Source organism: Hermetia illucens, chromosome 3, assembly GCF_905115235.1.
Source record: "Hermetia illucens chromosome 3, iHerIll2.2.curated.20191125, whole genome shotgun sequence".
In the NCBI taxonomy this organism is placed as follows: domain Eukaryota; kingdom Metazoa; phylum Arthropoda; class Insecta; order Diptera; family Stratiomyidae; genus Hermetia; species Hermetia illucens.
The window spans coordinates 34,378,440-34,400,446 of NC_051851.1; the positions used below are offsets into that span (position 1 = coordinate 34,378,440).

The window sequence follows — 22,007 nt, forward strand, 5'->3', positions numbered from 1 at the left end:
GAGAACACTTTACCCATGGCAGCATATGCGTTGAACTTCATCATCATCAACGGCGCAACAACGGGTATCGAGTCTAGGCCTGCCTTAATAAGGAACTCCAGACATCCCGGTTTTGCGCCGAGGTCCACCAATTCGATATCCCCAAAAGCTGTCTGGTGTCCTGACTTCCGCCATCACTCCATCTGAGTCAGGGTCTGCCTCGTCTTCTTTTTCTACCATAGATATTGCCCTTATAGACTTTCCGGGCTGGATCATCCTCATCCATACGGATTAAGTGACCCGTCCACCGCAACCTGTTGAGCCGGATTTTGTCCACAACCAGACGGTCGTGGTATCGCTCGTAGATTTCGCCGTTATGTAGGTTACGGAAACTTCCAAAGGGTTAACCCTTAAATTGCAATGAAAGCAAAAATTTCACATACCGTTTCTGTTATCATCTACCAGCCGGATTTATCTGAAGCTATTCATTGGATTTTCTCAGTACTTTTATTGGTGGAAAATCCACCGAAGTTGCTTCGACATTCGAGTAGAGTTTGCTTGGTTTTTTGTGTATTTGCAGTTTTCTTGCATAAAGATTAGTGTCTCCGTTATAGAAAGAAAAATATGGAAAATTCGCTCTCATCCTCCTCCATTTTAAAGCATCTTCCAGTGGTCGCATCTTTATGCAGGTGGAAGTAGGAATTTGGAAGCAAGAACTGTGGGAATTATTTGCAACGCAGTCATTTTTCAGTATTTGTCTTGCGACCCATTGCTTTCCTTTGCTGGCCTCCGTCTCTCTGTCTCTTACAAGTTATCTATTCCGAAAACAATTATTCCAAGCATGTAGCGAATGGTATCATTTTACATTGAGTTTAAGGGGAATCCCCATACATATGGATTGTTCCATTTTTTCCCCAAATATAACCATGTTGGATATCAAATGAAAGTTCTCTATTTGTACTTTTTGAAGCAAATGTTATCACTGATGTTAAAAACTGCTCATTTTTAGAAGTTACCTACTTGAAACATTTGAACTCATACCAATGATGTCCTTATAAGCACATCTAGACCTGAAAATATAATATATATGTATATATTTTTGAACCATTCAAGGAAAGCTTGTACCATGCCTTGATGCTGGATTAATTCTATCTATCTTTTTCTTATTGTTTATGCTCTTCTCTTCAAAAAGCCTTTTAATATGATCCTTTGATTTCTATATCATGAGTAGGGTAGATTGGGCAATTGCTAGCTTCTACATAGTAGAGACGTTTATTACAAATACCACTTTCTGAACGTTCTATGAGATCATTTACATTTTCTTGGCGATGGAAAAAGAAAGTCGCTGCTGATTCCATATTTTGAGCACTATACAATGTAGGTGCTATGATAATCAAACCAAACCGATAACTGAGTTTAAATTATAAAAATACACAACAATAATCTGGGAACCTGGGCTTGTAAACTTGGTAGGGAATTCTATTAATTGTTGACAGAAAGCAGGCTAGGGAAACAGATTGCTTGTGTTTAATCGTTAGTTAGAAAATTAAAAAGGGTAAGAACTATCAGCGGTTTATTAAAAAAATAAGATCTCTCCCTATAGGTGGAATAACGGGATCTCGATCTGTTATGGACGAAATACTTGATGTCCGACCACTGCAATTGTTGGCGCAACTTCAGGACGCTACTCATTGCAAGCTATCGACATAATCGAAACTTCCTTCCAGGTAGTCCTGAAGTTTTCCTGTTACTTGAGGCGGCATACATTGGGCATGTCGGCTTGTTGGGACGTGATATGGTATACAAATTAGACATGCCTTTATCACCTTGAGAGGACATAAGGAGACTTCGTTAGGGTGGTTACATGATGCGAGCTTCTTCCTCGTTGAGCTCAAAAGAATTCTCGTGGTCTTAGCCAATAGCTATAGTGGAGAAATCGATGTGTGGAACGAAGTGTCGCCCTTCCCTGTTAGCCCGCGGAATTGTGGGTACGTGAAGCAACATGTACCTGTACGGAGAAGTATTCGTTCTAGCGCAAATCTCCAGGGATTAAGTAAAGATCCTACCTTGCTCCGGACGTTGCCGCTTACTGTACTTGAAACAGGCTTCTTGGCTATAATGTGTGGAAAATTTGCAGTAGCAGCTCCTAGTAATTTATTGCTTTTAGGTATGTGGACACCACCTAGAAACTTGCGTTCATTGATTGATTTGATGACAGGGTTTCAATTGTTAACATCATTTCCGTCGCTAGGCATATACCGCTATTTCGAGAAGAGTTTGTCGTTTTCTTCAGTGCAAGGTTTCTCCCAAATTCTACTAATTGATCAGAGATCAATAACTGATAAGTGTCTATCCGAATGTTCAGTAGAACTTCTGTTGGGTGGTATGGTGGGGGAGAAGTTACAGTTTCTGAGCAGTCAGACCGTGTTGGCTCATTGTACTCCTGTTGGTGGTAGTCTGAAATGCTATGTGGGGCTATACTTGGTTTTTCAGACACTCTGCTATACCACATTTGGGTTGACTGTCGCTAGATTATCATGTATTTTTCATTTCGAGGCGTTCTTAACCAATACTTCAAAATTGGGTTTTCCTTACTCCAATTAATTTGGACCTAGAAGGCTCAAACCATAGTGGAGCGACGAGCTAAGCATTGAAAATAAACAAAGGAGTTTCGCCACTGTAGGTGCTATGTATTCTAATTTGTTCCTTTGTTTTTTTTCGCTATCGGTGTGGTTCTGCGCTTCGGTCAAAAGGACGTAAGAAGTTTTGCAAAATGATTTGTAAGGAACTGACGTGTCCAAAGTCGCTCCGAGCGCGTGTCGACGAGAAACTTCAAATTATCGTTTTGCTGATGACCAGTATGGACTCTATGTAACACCGTTCTTGGCCGGAATTGAATAAATATATTCGTAATTTATACCCGAAACAACGTTGCATTCTGCATTGTTATAAGCAAATTCCACTATAATATGAATTTCCATTACACTTAACACTAATTTCCCATTCCACATTATAAATTAATGCAAGTCGCATTCCTTGGAATCATCATTTCCATTTTAAAAGCAGATTATAGTTGCTGGTAGCCAAATTTGGAGAACGCATAGGAAGAGCACATAATTCAAACTTTAATCGACGGATTATTGTGATCGCTTTTAGCGCTTGTGTGCATTACTATTTTCTTCGCTAAATTTGGCCGATTTCATTTGAATTCCTCTTTCAGGGGATTGCAAACACTAATAAATCTCTCCTCCTTTGTAGCCTTGAACAGTGGTTGAATGAAACGAAAAGATTGTTTTTTGTTGCTTCCTTCCTTAGTGCTTACAATCTGAGTCATTGTATGTGAAGCACTGAAAAAGGGAGCAACTGGACCAAAATATCGATATCTGCGAACAAATACAATAAATAATAATTGCGAATAAATCCCTAACCAAAAAGCAATCTTTTCGTTTCATTCAAAACTCTCTTTATTCATTTTAGAAGCAGAGGACAATGGGCGAGTTGATTGAGCGTCATCCTCTCGTTCTGCTTAGTTCGAATCCTGGTTGTGTCAAGGGAATTTCTATTCGTGTTCGTTCGTTGCCGTAGGCTTATCATTTGCGCAACTTTAGGTTGATTTTAATTAAATACACAGTATTATTGAATGTGATCCATAGGGAAAAATTCTAATAGGCTCCCCTTTTTTTTATGCAATTAATCTACGAAAGAGAGGAGAAATAAGATAGATTCTTACATCAAGTACGACTGATTTCTCTTCACTTTTTTTGCTTGTTGCTTCAATTGCGAAATGTAGTGATGGATTTGCGTTTCATCATTTGTCGCTAATCATCCATCAACTTTTTTCGATCACGATTAAATATTAGCTATATTTAACGATTCGTTTAATCTCTTTCACTTTAGCGCTCTTAAACGATTATGATAAACGTATATCCATCTTGCGATTAACTCTTTCAAGTGTAAGTGACTATTTGAAATTGATATGATGCGTGAAATATCATTTCAGTAGCTAATATGATATCACATCACTTTTGGGAAAAGTTATATTACAAAGTCATATCGCAAACATCTTCTTTCATAAGCCTAACCGTACATGTGATGTTATATTATCACTTGAGTGAGAGATTTCCCATGTATTAATTAAATTCATAGGGTAAAATATACAGCAACGTAAAAAGCAGGAAATCATGATTCTTGCAAACAAACATTACTTATCACTTAAAAGTATGTCCATTTTCTATTGCTCGGCATTGAAAAGAAACCCCATAGTGAAAAGTTACCACATACACACACGAAATCGTTTTCCACGCCAAAGTCAGCCAAAAGAACAGAGTCGATAACACTTGCAGATTCACAAATGATAATCGAAAGAACGGTGATGTTTTGTAATGGGATATGTCATCGGCATTGACATTGAAAACATTATTTATCACAGGAGTAATATTATAACTTCTTTTTTGGGCGGTGATGTTTTGATCGCGCTCCGTGATGGCAATGTGATATCATACTTCAAAGTGATATCACTTTTGTAATATTATAACTACCACTTATCTGTAAATGCAATTGACTTCTTCTATACTACACATGTTCAGTTCAGATTATCCAATATCGTAAAATGGGTTCTTATGATCATTTTTTCAGTAGTCCCCTTTTTTGGACAACTCTGATAGCTGTGCACTGTTTCACTGTTGCGATGGGAGGTACAATATTACCGCTGAATCTGTTTCGGAGATGATTCAACCATTGTTTTATTTTTTAAATCATTTTGTAAGTCACTCAATTAGATTGCTGTAGACACTTATTATAAGCTAACTATTGAATAACAGTTATCAAACATATTGTTAATTTTTCATTTGTTGAACGATTTCGCTTATTGGAATACTTAGTATATACTTAAAGTCACTATAAGAAATAGGGCTAAACTAAAAAGAAACTCTCGACTGCCGGACCAGTTAGCTAAAGGTTTTTCCTCTAGTAGTCGATTTTATTTAGGGAAGTTCAGTTCATTTGCGCTGTTTTGAACATTAAGATTTGATGTTTACAAATGATTTGCTATAATTTAAAACGCTATTTTACTCTGCTCTGATAAAACTATTTTGAACGTCAAACGTGTCGTTTGACGACTCTCTAAATCAGCTCCACTTTTCTCCCACTATATTTTCCTTATCCAAGGCTATATTACTGATTATACATATGTGCTATAACATAAGTTCATTCTCAATTAATTGACTGTAATCCACAAAGTTATGAGTTATTCATTTTCTTGCAATTAACTTATAACTGCTGTACTTCTCACTTTAATAAGTAATGAATGACTAGCAAGGTAAAGTGCTCGATTTTCTAGCACAATGGTCAAAGAGTATGTATGAGGTGCAAAAGTATGTATGAGTTGCTAAGGGGGTAGCCTTAGCAGAATCGATGACCGTATATGCGACTGACAGGATAATCGATGAAGATTGGAATTCATAAATGCATAAGCATATGTGGCTTTGGTTGGAAGCTTATAAATTTTTCCACATCAGAGTTTGTTTCAAGTTGTGCAAAACAGGACTTTGCAGGATCCCATGAACAATTTCGATTTGAACTTGTATTTTTTGTGGTACACAAATGGTTAGTCAATTAAAAGTATGTTAAGTGGTGGTACTTTGTGTTGAAAGATCTGACGGTGTTTGGTTGAAGTGTTCCTTTATTCTAAAGTTTTCCATTCATTACCATCATCGGGTGTCCTTCATAGTCACTGAATCAACTCATGGTTTCCTATATGCATTGCCTATATTGTCGTGAATGGGGAGAATAAAATGGTCTCCTGATATTTACAACAGTTGACCTCACAAATTGTTCAGCTCTACTCTCGTATCTGCTAATTATTCTTCCATATAGAAGCCTCGTTCATACTATACAAAGCTACAATTATGATATTATGTCGTGTATATTCTCTCCCAACAGAATTTTGTTACACTTCTACTTCTTTCTGGGACAAATAACGCTTATCTTCATTTCCTCTCGTATTCAATACTATACAATGCCAACTTTTCACAGCAACCCGTGCATATGAAAGCTGTTCGGAAAATTCAAAGTTATGGTAATTTTCAGAGTTGAGTCTAAAAGCATGTAAAGTTCGTGGTGCAGAATTACGTCATATGACCATACAAAATAATGAGCAAACTAGTTGAAGTATTCATTCGTCTGCAGGAATTCTATAGGGAACTCATTACGATTATGACGTTCGAAAAAGGATTTTCCGCTGACTTATAAATTACTACACTGCTGGGAAATTGATATGCATATTTGTATGGCCTAAATAAAAGTTTTGTATGCATAAACTGTACATGATATTACGCTATCTACACATTTTCGCCTTAGAATGGTTGTAGAGGAATATTTTGAGGTATCTCGAGCAGTGAATAATTGTAAAAGTAACAAAATTTCTTGAATTCCCTTCAAGTGAACGGCTGTTATCGATTTGAAATCATAGTTGGAAAGTCAGGTGATAAACTTTGCCCCTGCTCTAATTTTCATGTTGCTTGTCATTTCTTAATAATTAAAATATGCTTGCCTATAGTAGTTAAAGTTCCAGTAATCACATGGGAAACTTAAAGCAAGAAAAACAAGCAATTTCGTTTTTAGTCTCGTCATTCCATTGACTGTTTTTTTCTGTGTGGCAAATATGTTGTTTTCCAGTCGACACAAAGCTATTATGGCTCCTCACAAGTGCATTTTTTGTATGTCAACGTGAAATTATAAGTTGTAGAAAACGCAGCTGTATAAATTCTCCTCGAAACTCATTCCTACTTGAATAATTTTTTCATTGTACGTTTTTTATTTCAGGGGCAATGAATTGGACTGACAGCACTACAAAAATAGAATCAAATTCTACAGAAAAGGTAACGAAAACTTTAAATGTAATATTCTTTAATTTTGAGTAACCTTCGGCCTTTATCTATTTACAGCTGTCAGATGCCTCGAAATTGAATAGGAAGGAGTCTTATAAGGCGCAAAGGAAGAACTATCGCCGTGAAAAGAAACGTGTTGCATCTGAACTGTTGAATTCACTACAAGATCCAGCAGTTGTTGTTCTTGCCGATTGGCTGAAGGTATGTTTTCTTAGAACAATAAAACGTCTCTGTTTTATCTAATGTTAGTATAGATTAATCAGAATAGATACTTTTTATTTTTAAAATATTTGAATGGCAATATTTTGCATGCGTTGAATACTTTTACTAATCCTTTTCTTGTTTTTCAGGTTCGCGGTACATTAAAATCGTGGACAAAGCTGTGGTGCGTGCTCAAACCAGGACTTCTATTATTATATAAAAATCCAAAAATTAAAAGTAGTCATTGGGTTGGTACAATATTGCTCACATCTTGCCAAGTGATAGAACGGCCTAGCAAAAAAGATGGGTTCTGTTTCAAGCTGTTTCATCCATTGGAGCAGTCCATATGGGCCCCGAGGGGACCAGATAAAGAAACAATTGGTGAGTATTACTAAATTCTATTTTCTGTCCATTAACAAGACTGTTAAATTTATATCTTTAAATGTTTTAAATGTGCTCAGTTAATCATTCAATCAGTTTCGATTGATTCCCATCAGTGTTTAATACATATGGATCCAGCTGTTTTATGTTCGGTAGCTATTTTCTTCATAAACATTCCAAAATGTTGCTGTGGGGAACCGCCCACTCATTCCAGATCGGCCGATCTGTGAATGAACTTTTCATTGTGCTTTTAATCAATTTTCGAATAAAAATTTCTGATTTGTTGAAAATTATCTTCTTTCTAGAAGGCCATTATTTGAATATTCCGCAATACGCGAGAGGCAATTGCTTTGATGTTTGAAGCTAATGCTTAATTTTGTCGACAAGAATGTGAAGTTTTCACTGCAATGTAAATATAGATTCTCAGTGGTAATATCATTTTTCTGTTGTGCTTTTTTGAATGCACATATATCGATTGTTTTTTATGTGAGATAATTGTTCGCTTGGGATAGGTCAGTTTTAGAATAGAAATTGAATGATTATCGAAAAGTGATTCACAAAGCTAAACATTTATTAATTTCATCTTGAAAAATCTTTGATATTGTTTATTGAACCAGAGTAGGGTGTATTAACTTCAGCACTCAATTTCACCCAAGTATCAGGTTGCTCAGTAAGTTTTGGGGTTCAATAAGAAAAACCTAATTTTATGGTTTGAAATACACTTTAAAGTTCAGTGTAGTCTCCGTGAACATCAATACACCTGTCCCAACGAGATTCCAATTTATGAATTCCATCCCTGAAATGAGCTCGAATTACGACACCACCTACAATCCCCTCTGACAATCAGGTGAAAGTGAATCCTGAAGCCACAACACAGCCCTCCGCGACACCTATAAGAGGGAAATGGTTGCCGCAATAACCGCAGTCAACAGAGATCCTGGAGATGAAGCATCAACAAATGATCTTCACAACCACCTGAAGAATGTTATCATTGATACGGCCGCAAAGATACTTGGCCCCAGCCGCAAAAAAAGTCGGAACGGCTGGCTTGACTATGAATGTAAGTTAGCTACGGAATGGAAGAATTCCGCATACTGAGTAATGTTGCATTCCTAAAGAACGCGAACTCCGTCGAGCAGAGAAGCGGCTTCACAGACGGAAAAAGGACGCCTGGGAGAAGTAATAGGTCTGTGTACTAGAAAAGTACAGGGAGCAATGGCATCAGGCGCGGAAGTTTTACCAACAAGTCAGCAGGATGAAGCCTTATACACCTCGATGCTCACCCTGCCAAGACAAAGAGGGAAATATGATTTCCGACAGAATGGGTATATTGGAGCAAAGAGTTGAGTACTTTGATGAGCTACCGAACAACCAGAACATCGGCGAGTTGGAGGTCCCCCCAACTGAAGACGACGGACAAATACTGCTACCAACAAGTATAGGAGAAACAGTTCGTGCAATTCATCGGCTTAAAAATCATAAGTCGCCAGGAGCCAATGGAATTACAGCCGAATTGGTTAAATATGGAGGCAACCAGTTACACCAAGTGGTTCATCAACTTGTGCTCAAGGTATGGGACAGCGAATCAATGCCTGACGACTGGCAGCGAGGCATTATCTGTCTCATACATAAAAAGGGAAATATCACGCAGTGCAGCAATTATAGAGGTATCACGTTGCTGAGTACCATCTATAAGATATTCTCCTCTATCATCCTAGGCCGGATAGCCCCATACGCCCAGAACATCATTGGCCCATACCAAAGAGGCTTCACTCCAGGGAAATCAGGAACAGATCAGATTTTCTCTGTGCGGCAAGCGATGGAAAAATTGTTGGAATATGAACATCAATTGCACCATCTTTTCATCGACTTTAAAGTCGCCTATGATAGCACAGCCAGGGTAAAATTGTACACGGTCATGAGAGAATTCGGTATCCCAACGAAATTGATAAGACTGACTATGCTGCTTCTGAGCAATGTGCGAGGCCAGATAAAAGCAACAGGATCACTCTCAAGACCATTCGACATCAACAACAGTCTAAGACAAGGGAATGTCCTATCATGCGTCCTCTTTAACCTGGCCCTGGAAAAAGTGATTCGAAAAGCTGAGGTAAATGCGAGGGATAGGATCCTCTTTAGATCCATCTACGAAATCCGCCCACGGTTTTGTCAGCCAACAGAGCCTATTTCAGTTTACAAAAACTGTTGCGCTCGAAACGTCTCACCATAGGGTCAAAGCTCTTACTATACAAGACTATGATCTTTCCAGTCTTCATGTATTTCTCGGAGATTTGGGTTCTTAGCAAGAAAAATTGCGAACTCTAGCCTACATAACGACTAAATCTATGAGTGATACCGCGGCCGTCAGGTTGTGGATAAAATCCGGCTCAATAGGTTACGGTGGGCGGGTCACTTAATCCGTATGGATGAGGATGATCGAGGCAGACCGTGCACGAGATGGAGGGATGGCGTGGGTCAGGATACCAGACAGCTTTTAGGGATATCGAATTGGTGGACCTCGGCGCAAAACCGGGATGTCTGGAGTTCCTTATAAAGGCAGGCCTAGACTGGATACCGGTTGTTGCGCCGTTGATGATGATTAAATATTAGATTCATTTCTCAAATTCGCTCAAGCAGCCACAAGCTGCTATAGACTAGTACCCAATATAGCTCAGCCCTTCTAAATAATGAATTTCTTGAAATTAACAAGGATAAATAGCCTGCATGAATTCAAGACCTTTAACACCAGTTAGCAGCGACCCTAACGATTTCACAGCGTTAACTCCAGGTCATTTCTTAACTGGACAATGTTTGTTTGAGGTACCAGATGATAACAAACGGAAATCTTGGGAATCCGAAAGGGGGGGGGGGGAGGGTCGTCGAGATCTCAAAGAAGGGGACCCGTTTTGAGTGTGACAATTGGAGGGGTACCTGCGACCTCCCTGCCGTCGTAAAGATAATAGCTAAACTAATCCTGGAAAGCATTAAAGATAACCTCGAAACTTGATCGACAGAGGTCAGGCTGGTTTCCGCTCGGGATCCTCTTGCATTGACCCCATCAACACCGTACGGATTCTTTTTGAAACAGTGCGTGGAGTTTAGATGTTTGCTTTACCTGCTCTTCACAGAATTCGAGAAAGCATTCGATACCGTAACGAAGGAGCGTATCTGGAGTGCTCTACGCAGGGCGGACATTCCGGATAAAAAAGATATTATGAGACCGACATATGATGGCACAAAATATCACGTACTGGATTGTGGTAAAATCTTGGAGAATTTCGAGGTCCAATGCGGAGACCGGTTGCATCCTGATGATATTATTATTTCATCTTCTTATCGGCGACGTTCTTCATACTGGCTTGTCCGGAAGACGGAAGACGAATTCAATGGACAATGACATCTTTCCTCAAGCAACTCGACTACGTTGATGACATCTGTTAGCTCTCTCATCTCTGTTACCGGGTCATGGATCTTGGTCAAATGGCTGTGGATTTGGAAAGAGAGTTAAGAAGAGTTGGACTGAAGATAAACACCAACAAAATCAAGGATACTGACTTAGAGCATCGAAGGCGACGATCAATTTGTATATCTAGGATGCGTGGTTTCTGCCGAGTTGTATGTTGCCCGACGCATTAACAGCGCTAGATCCGTTCGCGCTGCCCTGTCTTAAATCTGGAAATGCAGTTATTTCAATACCAAGGTTGAGGTGGTTCTGTGCTAGTGAGTTGTTGTTATATGGGAGTAGCACATGGAAAGTGAACTCCACTGTTACCCAAAAGCTTCAAGCTTTCGCCAATACTTGTCTGCGTCGGATTATTGGAGTGCGCTGGCCCTACTCTACTACTATCTCAATCGAAGAACTGGTCGGCGTACATGCCTGCCACTAGTATGCGCCGTGTGATCGGAAGACGAAGTGGTAGTTGATAGATCACACATTAAAGAAGGGCGACAACTGCATTGCGGGCTACGCCATGCACTGAAATCCACTCTCCTAAGATGACGATTGGGTCGTTCCAAGGACACTTGGCGCAGAACAGTAGAGGAGAAGTGCGAGCGTCTCGGGAAGTAGTGGAGCTGCTGAAGGCCACTTCAAGTAACCAGGAACGATGGGGCGTAGATGTGGTTGATGCGCTATACCCCACCAAGGGATAAATGGCAGTCGTATTATTATATTAATAGATTTGTCGGCGAAGCTTCAGGTTGGGAACCAAGTTTCACTGTATTATTCGGAATCTCCCTGTGGTAAAGTAACAACAACAAACAATATTCTTGTGACCTACTTTGTTTTTATTTATCTTCCGTATAAGAGGCAATGAGCGAGTAGCTAAGCGACATAGAAGGCTCCCTGATAATGGGGGAACTGTTTTCTATTACAGAGCATCATAATTTCCTAGCAACATAGTCTAAATGAAAGTTTTCTGCAAATTTTCCAATCAATTCTGCCGCGTCTCTTTTGATGGCTGCATATCCCCTTCTCTGACATCCCACAAAGCTCTATTCTCAGTCCTTTATTATTCTTATTCTTCTTTAATGACCTTCCCCACTTTGCTTGTCATTGCTCGCTCTAAGTCGACAACTTTAAGCTGTTTTCCATGATATCGTCGCCTGTGGACTGCGTCTCTATTCTTTCAAACCTAAATACTCTGATTCGCTGGTATTCTGCTAAAGTGTTTGCGGCGTTAAACGCCAACAAGTGTCACTCAATATGCTACTTGCTTAAATCCCCTACCTCAACCTCTTGACGGATATTCCTTATCATAAAAGAACTGCACTCAAAACCTCTAAGTCACTTTCGACAATAAGCTCCGCTTCGACACCCATCGCCTTGAAGTTACCAATCGGGTTGTAAAATTTCCGGACTTTATGCTAGGCTCCTTTTCTGGTTTTGACTGCCTCCAACCCTCCTTAACTCTCTTCTGCTCGTTCGTTAGAAGTACGAATGTTGCTCTCTCATTTGATAATCTTTCCATTACTCATCCATTTCCTCTTCTTTTTTCAAAAAAATCTTTTCGTCAGGAATACACCTCCCGCCTCCGCTCTATTAACTTAGACTTAGATTCTTGGGGCATTTGATTTTCATAATAGATTTACTATAGATGTAGTAGAAAGTAAGTTACAGTAGGTGGACTATTCCTGATAGAGCATTCTCCAGAACTAGCGCGTTTTGGAAAAGTATCTTGGAAAATAGTAAAAATGGTACACAATAGTACACGCAAAGTTCGTCACATGAGAAGCCACAAAACCTTTCATATCTGAAGGGATCAGCTTCCGATTTCCCACTTGTTAATGAACACTTTCTAATAACTTTAAAATTTGTATTCTTTCAGGTGCTGTTGTGCAGCCTTTGCCTACTGCTTACTTAATATTCAGAGCCCCAAGTCAAGCGGCAGGGAAGTGCTGGATGGATGCTCTTGAATTGTCTTTAAGATGTTCAGCGTTGCTTTTAAGATCAAACAGCAACACGGGAAGTGCTAATGAACCCATTGCCAGTGGAACTATTTCGCATGAGACTCAATGGTCTGAAGCCGATTACGAGAAACACTTCAATGATGGTTTGTATTATATTTGTTTATATTTTTTACTCAAAATTTTCCAAAATAATTACATAAATTCTTAATTGTGCAAGCCGGCGAGAAACCAGTATTCATGGCCACATATACTCCTCCGTCGCCATTGATTGATCAGTACAAGGAAACGTCTATAAGTCCATATGCACCACATACTCCAATTTTTCAACAACTCTGTCTGGCAGTTTCACATTGGGAACGAGTCATGTCTCATTCCCCAGATTATATCAAACAGAAATTCAGAAAAGCAAAACGTACGTCTCGTGGTAGTAGGAAGAAAGAGTATCATTCGGATATGAGTGATTTATCCGATAATGAGGGGTTGTTAGCGTACAATCCTTTGATAAAAAGAGCCGTATCGTCTAGCGCTTTTGATGTTTCTGTTGATAATGATAATCATGACGAGAATGATATACAGGCCGGAATTCACCCAGTGAATTATAGAAATGGGAATGCTGGTATTGAGTAGTGGTTGTTCTAAAAAATTTTCTGCATATAGAACATTTGTCCGATTATGGTTTTTTTAAACATTAGTTTCAATCTTTTGGATTTTTGGTTTTGTATAATTTCCTAGCCAGTGAATGTTTATGGCTATTTTGATGCTTTTAGTTTTTTCTTCGCATCCTCATATCTTTGTCTACTTTCACCACATCTCATACCGTTTTCGGATGTGTACTAAGTGTACTTGAGGGGAGACCCGTTTGTTTAGTTTTAGAGTTTAGTAAAGAATGGGTTTGTTGAAAACACACTACGCACTCAAGATTGTATTCCATCATTCCATTATCTCACGATTCGTGTTATAAAGATCAAAGCGTAATAGTTCAACTTTAGACATGTACATACATATTCTACATATTATGGCTGGTGCCAATTAAAGTGGCTGGAGACAAACTCACAACGATGGATCACTAAACTATTTTTATTTAAGCTGTAAAAATCGGCGAATTTTTCCATTTATTTTAGATGGCATTCTTATGTTTTTCGGTAGGAAGAAAATTTTCACCTTTAACCTCTTGGATTTTGCATTTAGGACATATACACACTACGGAGGGTTCTTCGTATGACTGTTGAGTTGGACATCATTATTGCTAGTCTTTCTATATATTCCTAACCTACCTTTCGTTGTTATTTCGACATAGTATCATGGAAACTACCATCATGTCGTGGAATTCTATTTTTTTTGACAATGAATGAACAAAGCTTGCGACTGAGTTAATTTCAAATTGTTTTCTTTTAGATCTGGACGTGGATAGTCAAAATGAAGGCGCAGCTGCTCTTATGTCTGGCCCTGAGTCCGAATCAGAATCAGATGTTGGTGATGGCATGGAGATGGAAGTGGAAGAAATGCCTGAGACGCCATATGTCCATCTGCCAGAAGAGGAGTTTGGAGCAGTAAGTTCAGGCTCATATATTGATTTGATTTATGATGCTTCTAAATGACAATATTTCTACAGGCTGGTGAACAAGTAGAAGAATTGCCTGAAGAGCATAAGAGTCTTATTTGGTTTTTAGTTAAGCAAGTTAGACCTGGGATGGACTTGAGCAAGGTTGTTCTCCCAACATTCATTTTGGAACCACGGTCATTTTTGGATAAGTTATCTGATTCATATTATCATGCCGATTATTTAGCCAGGTGAGCATTACTTTATATTTTTTACCTAAATCACAAGAACTCGCATTATTAGATGTAGTTCGTGGTTGTTTTTTAATTCTAATATTAGGATGGGAATATGTGGTTTGGTGTAAATTCCTAAATGGAGAAAGGGGGATAAGCGGATCTAAATCCCAGCTCTACTCAAGCCCTTTCTATGACTATTCTTTTTGTTATATGCCGTTAGTACTGCTCAGTATGAGTTAATAAAACTTATACCGAAATCTGAGAATTGAAAAGCTGATGCTCGACTATCTCGGCTATCGCATCGTCTCTGTCTTTATCTAGGAAAACTCTACATTGCCGGAGAGCAGAGAGTATCGATGACAGAACGTAAACTTTCCGTACTCTTCTTCTTCAAGAGAAAGCAGGTAGCATGGATATTTAAAATCTGCAGATTGTGACTGGGGTCCTTAGGATTGCCTCGACCACTTGCAGAAGCTTTAAGCTTGGGAACGAGCCTACTCTTTGTCGATCAGTCTTTCAACCTTGAACGTACACCAGAGGTCCAAAGGACCTCAAAGAATTTTTAAGTTCAAATTATCATTCATTTTGTCACACATCATTTTTCTAAAATTTGTGAACTGGCCTTACATAGAATACACTGAAACTCGTTTAAACTTAAATTATAAGTATGTAAGAAGTGGCAATTGCTGGGATGTATTTAACGTAATTTTTCTGGCGTGTAAGTTAAAGGTTAAGATCACAGCAGTTCATCTCTAAATATTCATTGTTCTGGAGATGACTATTGCTAAAGATTTTACTAATCATTCCCTTTTTTTCACATCCTGGGAAACCGTTCTTAGCTTTTCTGAATACGAAGCGCATGAAGGTTCCTATTATGAAGCAAATACCATATTAAATAAATCTCTTTGAAGTATAAAGAATATAACTTCTAAACAGGATCTCTCCTCAAATGCTGGTCTTCTTACCAATTCCATTATTAGCAGCAGGTCTTGTTTGTTACTATAAAATCTCTAAATTTTATCTATGTTCCTTATTGTACATTAAAAATTCTCATTAATTACTCATAAACATCTCTGCAGGTTACATAATTTAGATAATTGGTAAAAAGTATTCTGTCAAATGAAAGACCGACATTTCAAGCTCTCATGCCTGTGCATTAGGGTCATTGTATTATCCCTTAGTATAGCTTTTCAGGCTTGTAAGCTTGTGAGCTTTTGCAAGGATGTCTCTCAAAGGTATAGAAATCGGAGCAGAAAAACCAGGAAAGTGATCGTGCAAAGGGTCGAACGAATCAATTCGGCAATAGACTCCCAAAAGGCCCCCAAACAAATGAACAATAAAAGAAGTGGCTGACATTGTTTTGCTAAGGACAAGTGGTTCTGAATCCGTGAAAGGGGGGTGGACTTCGAAGAGAGAGCTTGGAATCCTGGAAAAAGTAATAATATGACTTGCGATTTCATTCAGGGTAGAGGCAACTCATTACACCCTACCTCATCTCTCGGAGCAGCATGACCGAAGTGGCTACAAGGTGGTATTTGACTCCTCATATCAATTCAAAAACACACATCTGTATGCATTGTAACCACGACAAAAACTGTCTAGTAGAATTCAGACATGAACCGGGCGAAACCAAACTAGATTCCCGAAACAAAAGCCGGAAAAAGTAATTCCCAAGGAAAAGAAAAGCTGGAGACTGATACGACTAGATATTATTATTATCTCTAAACAGGGAGAGGCAACATGTACCGACAATCCCCAAGCGTTAAAGCAGATTACGAGGGTGGTGCCAAAAGTTCCTGGCCTGACGCGTCACTGAATTAGAAAGTGCACAATCTGTAAACCATATATCTCTACGATAGTTTGAACATGTATTGTAGTATTTGTTTGGCAGCCAATAATGAACGTTTTCAGTCAGTTTGTGAAAATGGAGAAAATTGGTCATTGTTATGTGATGGAACACTTTAAATTGAAAGGTTTCAGCGCAACCAACTGAACTGGATTCTCTCTGAGTGAGTTTGCTCCTTCGTTTGCAGCAATAAAAGATTGGGAAGCACAGTTTAAACGAGGGTGTATGAGCTGCCAAGATGAGCCTCGCAGTGGTCGACTCCAGAAATGGTGAAGAAAATCCATAAAGTGGCACTGGATGATCGTCGATTGAAAGTGCACCAGTTAGAAGATATGGTACTCATTTCAAAAAGTGCGGTATATCGCATATTATTTGAAATTTGGACATGAGAAAGCTGTGCGCAACATGAGTGCTGCGTTTGCTCACAATCAGTTGAGTGTTTAGCGAAGTTTCACTGGAACAACGCAGAATTTTCATAACCATGCATGAAACATCGGTTCACCACTTCATATCCGAGATAAAAGAACAGTCAAAACAATGGACTCGCAAGGAAGAATCGGCTCCATCAGCGGTCAAAGATTTTTCAACGACGAAGAAATGATATCGGCAAAATGGTTATTTTGAGGAGTAAGTCCGTTCTTATTATAAACTAGTCGGCAAACCGGAAGCTGGATACTTCAGCTATGAAAGGTTTTGTGTATTTCTTTTATAAAGACATTTGAGTGTGGATTTGTCCCATTAGTACGCAGCACTACTACTTAGGACAACCCTCAAAGATGTTAGCGCAAGCAAATTCTTATATTAATTAGAGAAATTCCTATGGTACGAAGGCCAGATCAGGCAAATATTACTGAAGTGATACCACAGTTCCCTTGGTTTTGATCACATAGCGACCGCATGTAGTACTGTGGAATGTGAGGAAACGTGTTCTATTCAGAAACACAAAGTCTTCCTGGAACTAGCCTAGGGTTTACTTATAGTGGAAGTGTCACACTAACAGCGAAAGTTAGTGTGTTAGTGGGCACCACAGCGAATACAATCCTATCTGCATACAAACTGTTGAGGCGGTAGATAAAAAGGATGATTCAGTATGTCCATCGGGCTGCCTTGTTTGATTGTGAACTCCTTGGTGGAGGATCGGTTTTCCGAAGCCACGGCCATCGAAATACAACTAGAGGGGGCTTTCGTAAAGAAAGTCCTTCAAATTTTTCGTTTGTCCACAGAAGCATGTTATGTAAATGTGCCAAGAAGGCAAGTGCTTCTCAGTAATCTATTGGTGGAATAGCGAAATTAAAGTGCTGCAATTTCCATGCACGGTGACCTAGTAGTGTTGAACAAGAGAACGCAACTTAATTGAGGCCAAAGTGAGGAGGTGCAAATAAATTGTCCGCAACTGCTGTGTGAGGAGACCGACGTAGATCCGTGATCACCGCACGTTTTCAGGCTTGGGAAGCATTCCTAATAAAGTTTTAAATCTGATAGTGGAAAATAGACCCGACTTATTCGCTGCTCAGTGATGAAATGGGAAACCTTATAAACCACCAGACGATCCGTCATTATAGAAGATATTGTGAAGACCTATAACAAGTTCCTGGCTATCTCTGGAAAACGTCAATGGTATGTTCAAGCGTCAGTGTATTAGTTGTGTCCACTTTACATTTGATGAAATAAAGAGGTGGGATATTGTTAGGTCAATTATTTCATTTCTTCTTGGCTCCGTCGTTCGTGGGCATCAGACTAGATGAAGTGATAAAATCAAATAGCTTCCCTCTTGTAGGGTTCTATTTGCTTCTGCACCAACAATATGCTAAGCGTTCGCATCACAACCAATTAAGAGTTCAAGACCACTTGATTCTGCATATATTACCAGATCATTTAGTTCTTTCGTCGGTGGAGGATGCAAGGAATTTTAGGGTAAATAAGTAGAGGCAACTATGACGTTTGAATTATGGTATTGCAAGATGAGGTCCTGGGAACAGAATTGAAAGAAGAAAGTCCTCGCCACCCTTTACTGATCCAATACTGTAGATTTTGTTAAAACGAACCCAAGTGCACTCTTACAACTTTCCAAGCCTTGCTACCAGTAGTGCTTAGGTCTGTTACGTCTGATGTGAGTCTTACCAGGGTTACCAGCTTATCCACACTTTCAGTTAAAGGTTCGGTTGTCTTGCGTCCTATTTCTCTTCACAAAAAGAGAGGAGAGGCGGAGAAGGTTCTAACATTTAAAATTTAGCCTGTAGTCTCCCCTTCCTTTACGGCAGAAGTTTCTTTCTGCTGAGCCTTTCTCTTCTGTTTTCTGGGAGACTGAGGCAACAGTGCCACCGACAGACCGGGCGTAGTCAGATTTCTAGTTCTTTTCATTGTGGGAGTCGCTATGTCTTCCAACAGACAGTGCCGTAGACACTGAGTACAGGCTTTCCATTAAAGTGGAGAGCATGTCCTTCACAGATTTTTCCGTGGGGGAAAGTGAATCTGGTGAGACCTTCAAAATCCGTGCTTCGACTGGGACTTGATTGCTCGCAAGTGGATTCGAGGTTTGTGACTCTTTAACATTTGAAGAGTTAAAATCCGTTGCTTCCATCTTCATATGTTTTGGACAGATAGGCTAAGAGTGAGCGTCCCTTTTTAAGATTGTTTCACCTCCGTGTCAGAGAAGAAACCTAAGTCATCTGGAGAATTGCATAGAAAATGCAGCGCCATCTTTCCTTCCTCGTATTGAATAAAGGAAGTTCAACTCATCTGTTCTTACAAGGGTTCTCATGTCCTGTTTTAGGGACAAAAAGAACGTTTCCCTAGCAGTCTCATTCTTTGCATCTTTATAACTCTACTGTTCGTGTATTGAATGGCGTGTATTGGAGGGGGTGTTGCATTACGAACCGACCTCGTCCTAAAGGAAGTAGGAAAGACACATTTTTTTCTTCCTCTGAATTGGTAGCAGGTTAGCTCTTGGTCCATTTGAAGATCAGTTTTTCGTCGTTCAAATAGTGGGAAGTAATTTTGCATGCTGTCATGATGAAGAGTGATTTGTTTTTCTCTTAATCAAATGGATTGATCGTTGTGGAAGTTGTAGGCAATTCGGATTTTCGAGTCGGATGTTCATGAATATACGAAACAAAGTATTAAGTCTCCGTTTGACAAGCAGTGGATCGATCTCCCAATTCATAATACTCAGTAACACCACAGCGTTAGAAAAAAACGGCGTTTTTCTTCGGAGCTTAACATATACGTTAGTTTCTTTTAAAAGTTAAGTTTTTTGTTCTGATTTTTAAAACAAACGAGTCAAATACATTAATTTCCTATTCAGCATTTGCGTCCATTCTAATATTTGATTCTTCTATCAATAAAGCCAATTTTAAGCTTTTATTTCATGAGAAAGATGAATTTTTAATGAAATATTTAATTTTTATTTGCTTTTCAGAGCCGTTCTAGAGGATGATCCTTTCACCCGAATGAAAGCAATTACCCAGTGGTATATGTCAGGATTTTATAAAAAACCAAAAGGTCTAAAGAAGCCGTACAATCCCATCTTGGGAGAAACTTTCCGTTGCTATTGGGAGCACCCAAATGGTAGTCGGACATTCTACATTGCCGAGCAAGTTTCGCATCATCCACCCATATCAGCGTTCTATGTTACAAATCGTCAAGATGGCTTTTGTATTAGTTGCAGCATTCTCGCCAAATCTAAGTTTTATGGAAATAGTACATCCGCAATATTGGATGGGGTCGCTACATTGACCCTGCTACCAAGGGGCGAAAATTACACGTTGACCGTGCCATATGCCCACTGCAAGGGAATACTAATGGGAACCCTCTCGATGGAATTGGGTGGTAAAGTCTCCATTGAATGTGAAAATACAGGCTACAAAGCTGACATTGAATTCAAATTGAAGCCGTTTTTGGGAGGTGCTGATCAAACTAATCTTGTTTCTGGGCGAATTAAGCTTGGTAAAGAAACTTTGGCGACAATCCAGGGTCACTGGGATAGTGAAATAAGAATCAAAGATTCAAGGACCCAAGAAGAGTCTGTTCTATTCGTGCCTAGTGGTGACGTTCGGACGAAAAGGTTGAAACGCTACACGGTACCAATTGAATCGCAAAACACAAACGAATCGGAACGATTGTGGCAGCACGTCTCGGCAGCCATTTATCGGGACGATCAAGTTGCTGCAACGGAGGAGAAAACTGCTTTGGAAGAAATACAGCGGGCGGCTGTGAAAGAACGTAAGGCTAAATGCATTGAATGGATTCCAGTTCATTTCCAACAGGATCTTGTAACCGGACAGGTATGCTGTTCTTTACAGTGTTATAAGAACGTTTGCTAATTGGAGATCTGCTTTTCAGTGGCACTATAAATACGCCGACCTTCGTCCATGGGATCCTAGAAATGATTTAAAACAATATGAAAGTGAATACAGAATACAAACTAAAACACGGCACAGTGCACCAATGGTCAGGACAACTAGTATAGTAAGCGGCGAACCCATAACAATTTTACAAGGGGAGTCACGGTCCTCTCTAGTGGCGCTTAAACAAAATAAGAGAATATTGAAATCGAAACGGGTGTCAAAGGGATCATCACCGGAAGCAGCTATGCATGACTCTGATTCTAGTCAATCCCTTGATGGTGTTGTATCAAGCAGGAATTTGAATAAGTAAGCAGAATTGAAGATCCTTACTTTTACTGGTAACGTTTAATAATTTTCCATTCACGAATTCCAGGTTGGAGGAGAAAGTTGAAAGGATCAACAAGACTCTGGAAGAACACGCTAAACGTTTAGGTGCCATTCAGTTAGCTCTTGAGAAAATTAAATTTGCCCCAATTCATAGTAGCAGCAGCAATTATCAGACAAATCGTGGTGTGTATGTTAAGGCCGTTATATTTATATTTGTTGCATTTGCTACTCAGTACTTTGTTAGCGTGTTAAGGAATTAATTGTGAAATCTATGACAGTAATCAGAAAACAAATTATCTACATTTAAGTTTTTGCCTAAAAATTCAACTTGACAATGTCCTTTGTCCGATAGAATGCCAGCTATTATAGGTGAATGTTCTTTCTTGGGCTAAGCGTTCGAAATTTAACGTGTAATAGAAGGTGTAAAGGAAATCGTTGTTACATTTACGAAAATAAATATTTAAATCGCTAAATCGGTTTTTAATTATTCAGTTTAGAATTTGCCAGGGTGGCTTCATCAAGCGGCAGATATGAGTATATGGATTTTCAGCTTTCTATGTGCAATTGTACAATGCTACGAACAAACGGAGACTTCCGATGTAGTGGAGAAGGGTTTCTACGAGCAATTATACTCAGTTCAGTGGAAGTTTCCTGAAGGTGAAACTGGGATCGTGTTGAGGGATCTGAATGCCAAGGTGGGATCTCACCTTGCTCAAGCATGTGATGTTGAAGCATGGTCTTGCCGATCGTAAGGATAATGGTGGGAGGTTCGTAGATTTCTGCAACCTCCGCCTCATTATTAGTGGCACATTGTTCGAGCACAGAGCCTGCCATAAAGTCAGTCGGGTTTCAATT

General features: G+C 39.3%; 1 protein-coding gene across 6 annotated transcripts in view; it reads left to right on the forward strand.

Moving 5' to 3' along the window:
* LOC119653246 (oxysterol-binding protein-related protein 8) overlaps window positions 1–21,625 on the forward strand; it is a 63,046-nt gene extending 41,421 nt beyond the window's left edge. For 2 of the 6 annotated variants that reach the window (XM_038057846.1, XM_038057847.1), the window contains 10 exons: window positions 6,802–6,857; window positions 6,924–7,067; window positions 7,217–7,448; window positions 12,776–13,000; window positions 13,075–13,473; window positions 14,253–14,407; window positions 14,470–14,648; window positions 19,898–20,762; window positions 20,821–21,131; window positions 21,199–21,625. In XM_038057846.1, the coding sequence (XP_037913774.1) occupies window positions 6,802–6,857; window positions 6,924–7,067; window positions 7,217–7,448; window positions 12,776–13,000; window positions 13,075–13,473; window positions 14,253–14,407; window positions 14,470–14,648; window positions 19,898–20,762; window positions 20,821–21,131; window positions 21,199–21,412 (2,780 nt within the window). In that variant the 3' untranslated portion in view covers window positions 21,413–21,625. Of the gene's footprint in view, window positions 1–5,456; window positions 5,584–6,184; window positions 6,461–6,655; window positions 6,696–6,801; window positions 6,858–6,923; window positions 7,068–7,216; window positions 7,449–12,775; window positions 13,001–13,074; window positions 13,474–14,252; window positions 14,408–14,469; window positions 14,649–19,897; window positions 20,763–20,820; window positions 21,132–21,198 lie in introns of those variants that run through there. The other 4 variants (XM_038057849.1, XM_038057850.1, XM_038057848.1 and 1 more) reach the window with 4 other exon arrangements.
* Window positions 21,626–22,007: the final 382 nt, after the last annotated feature.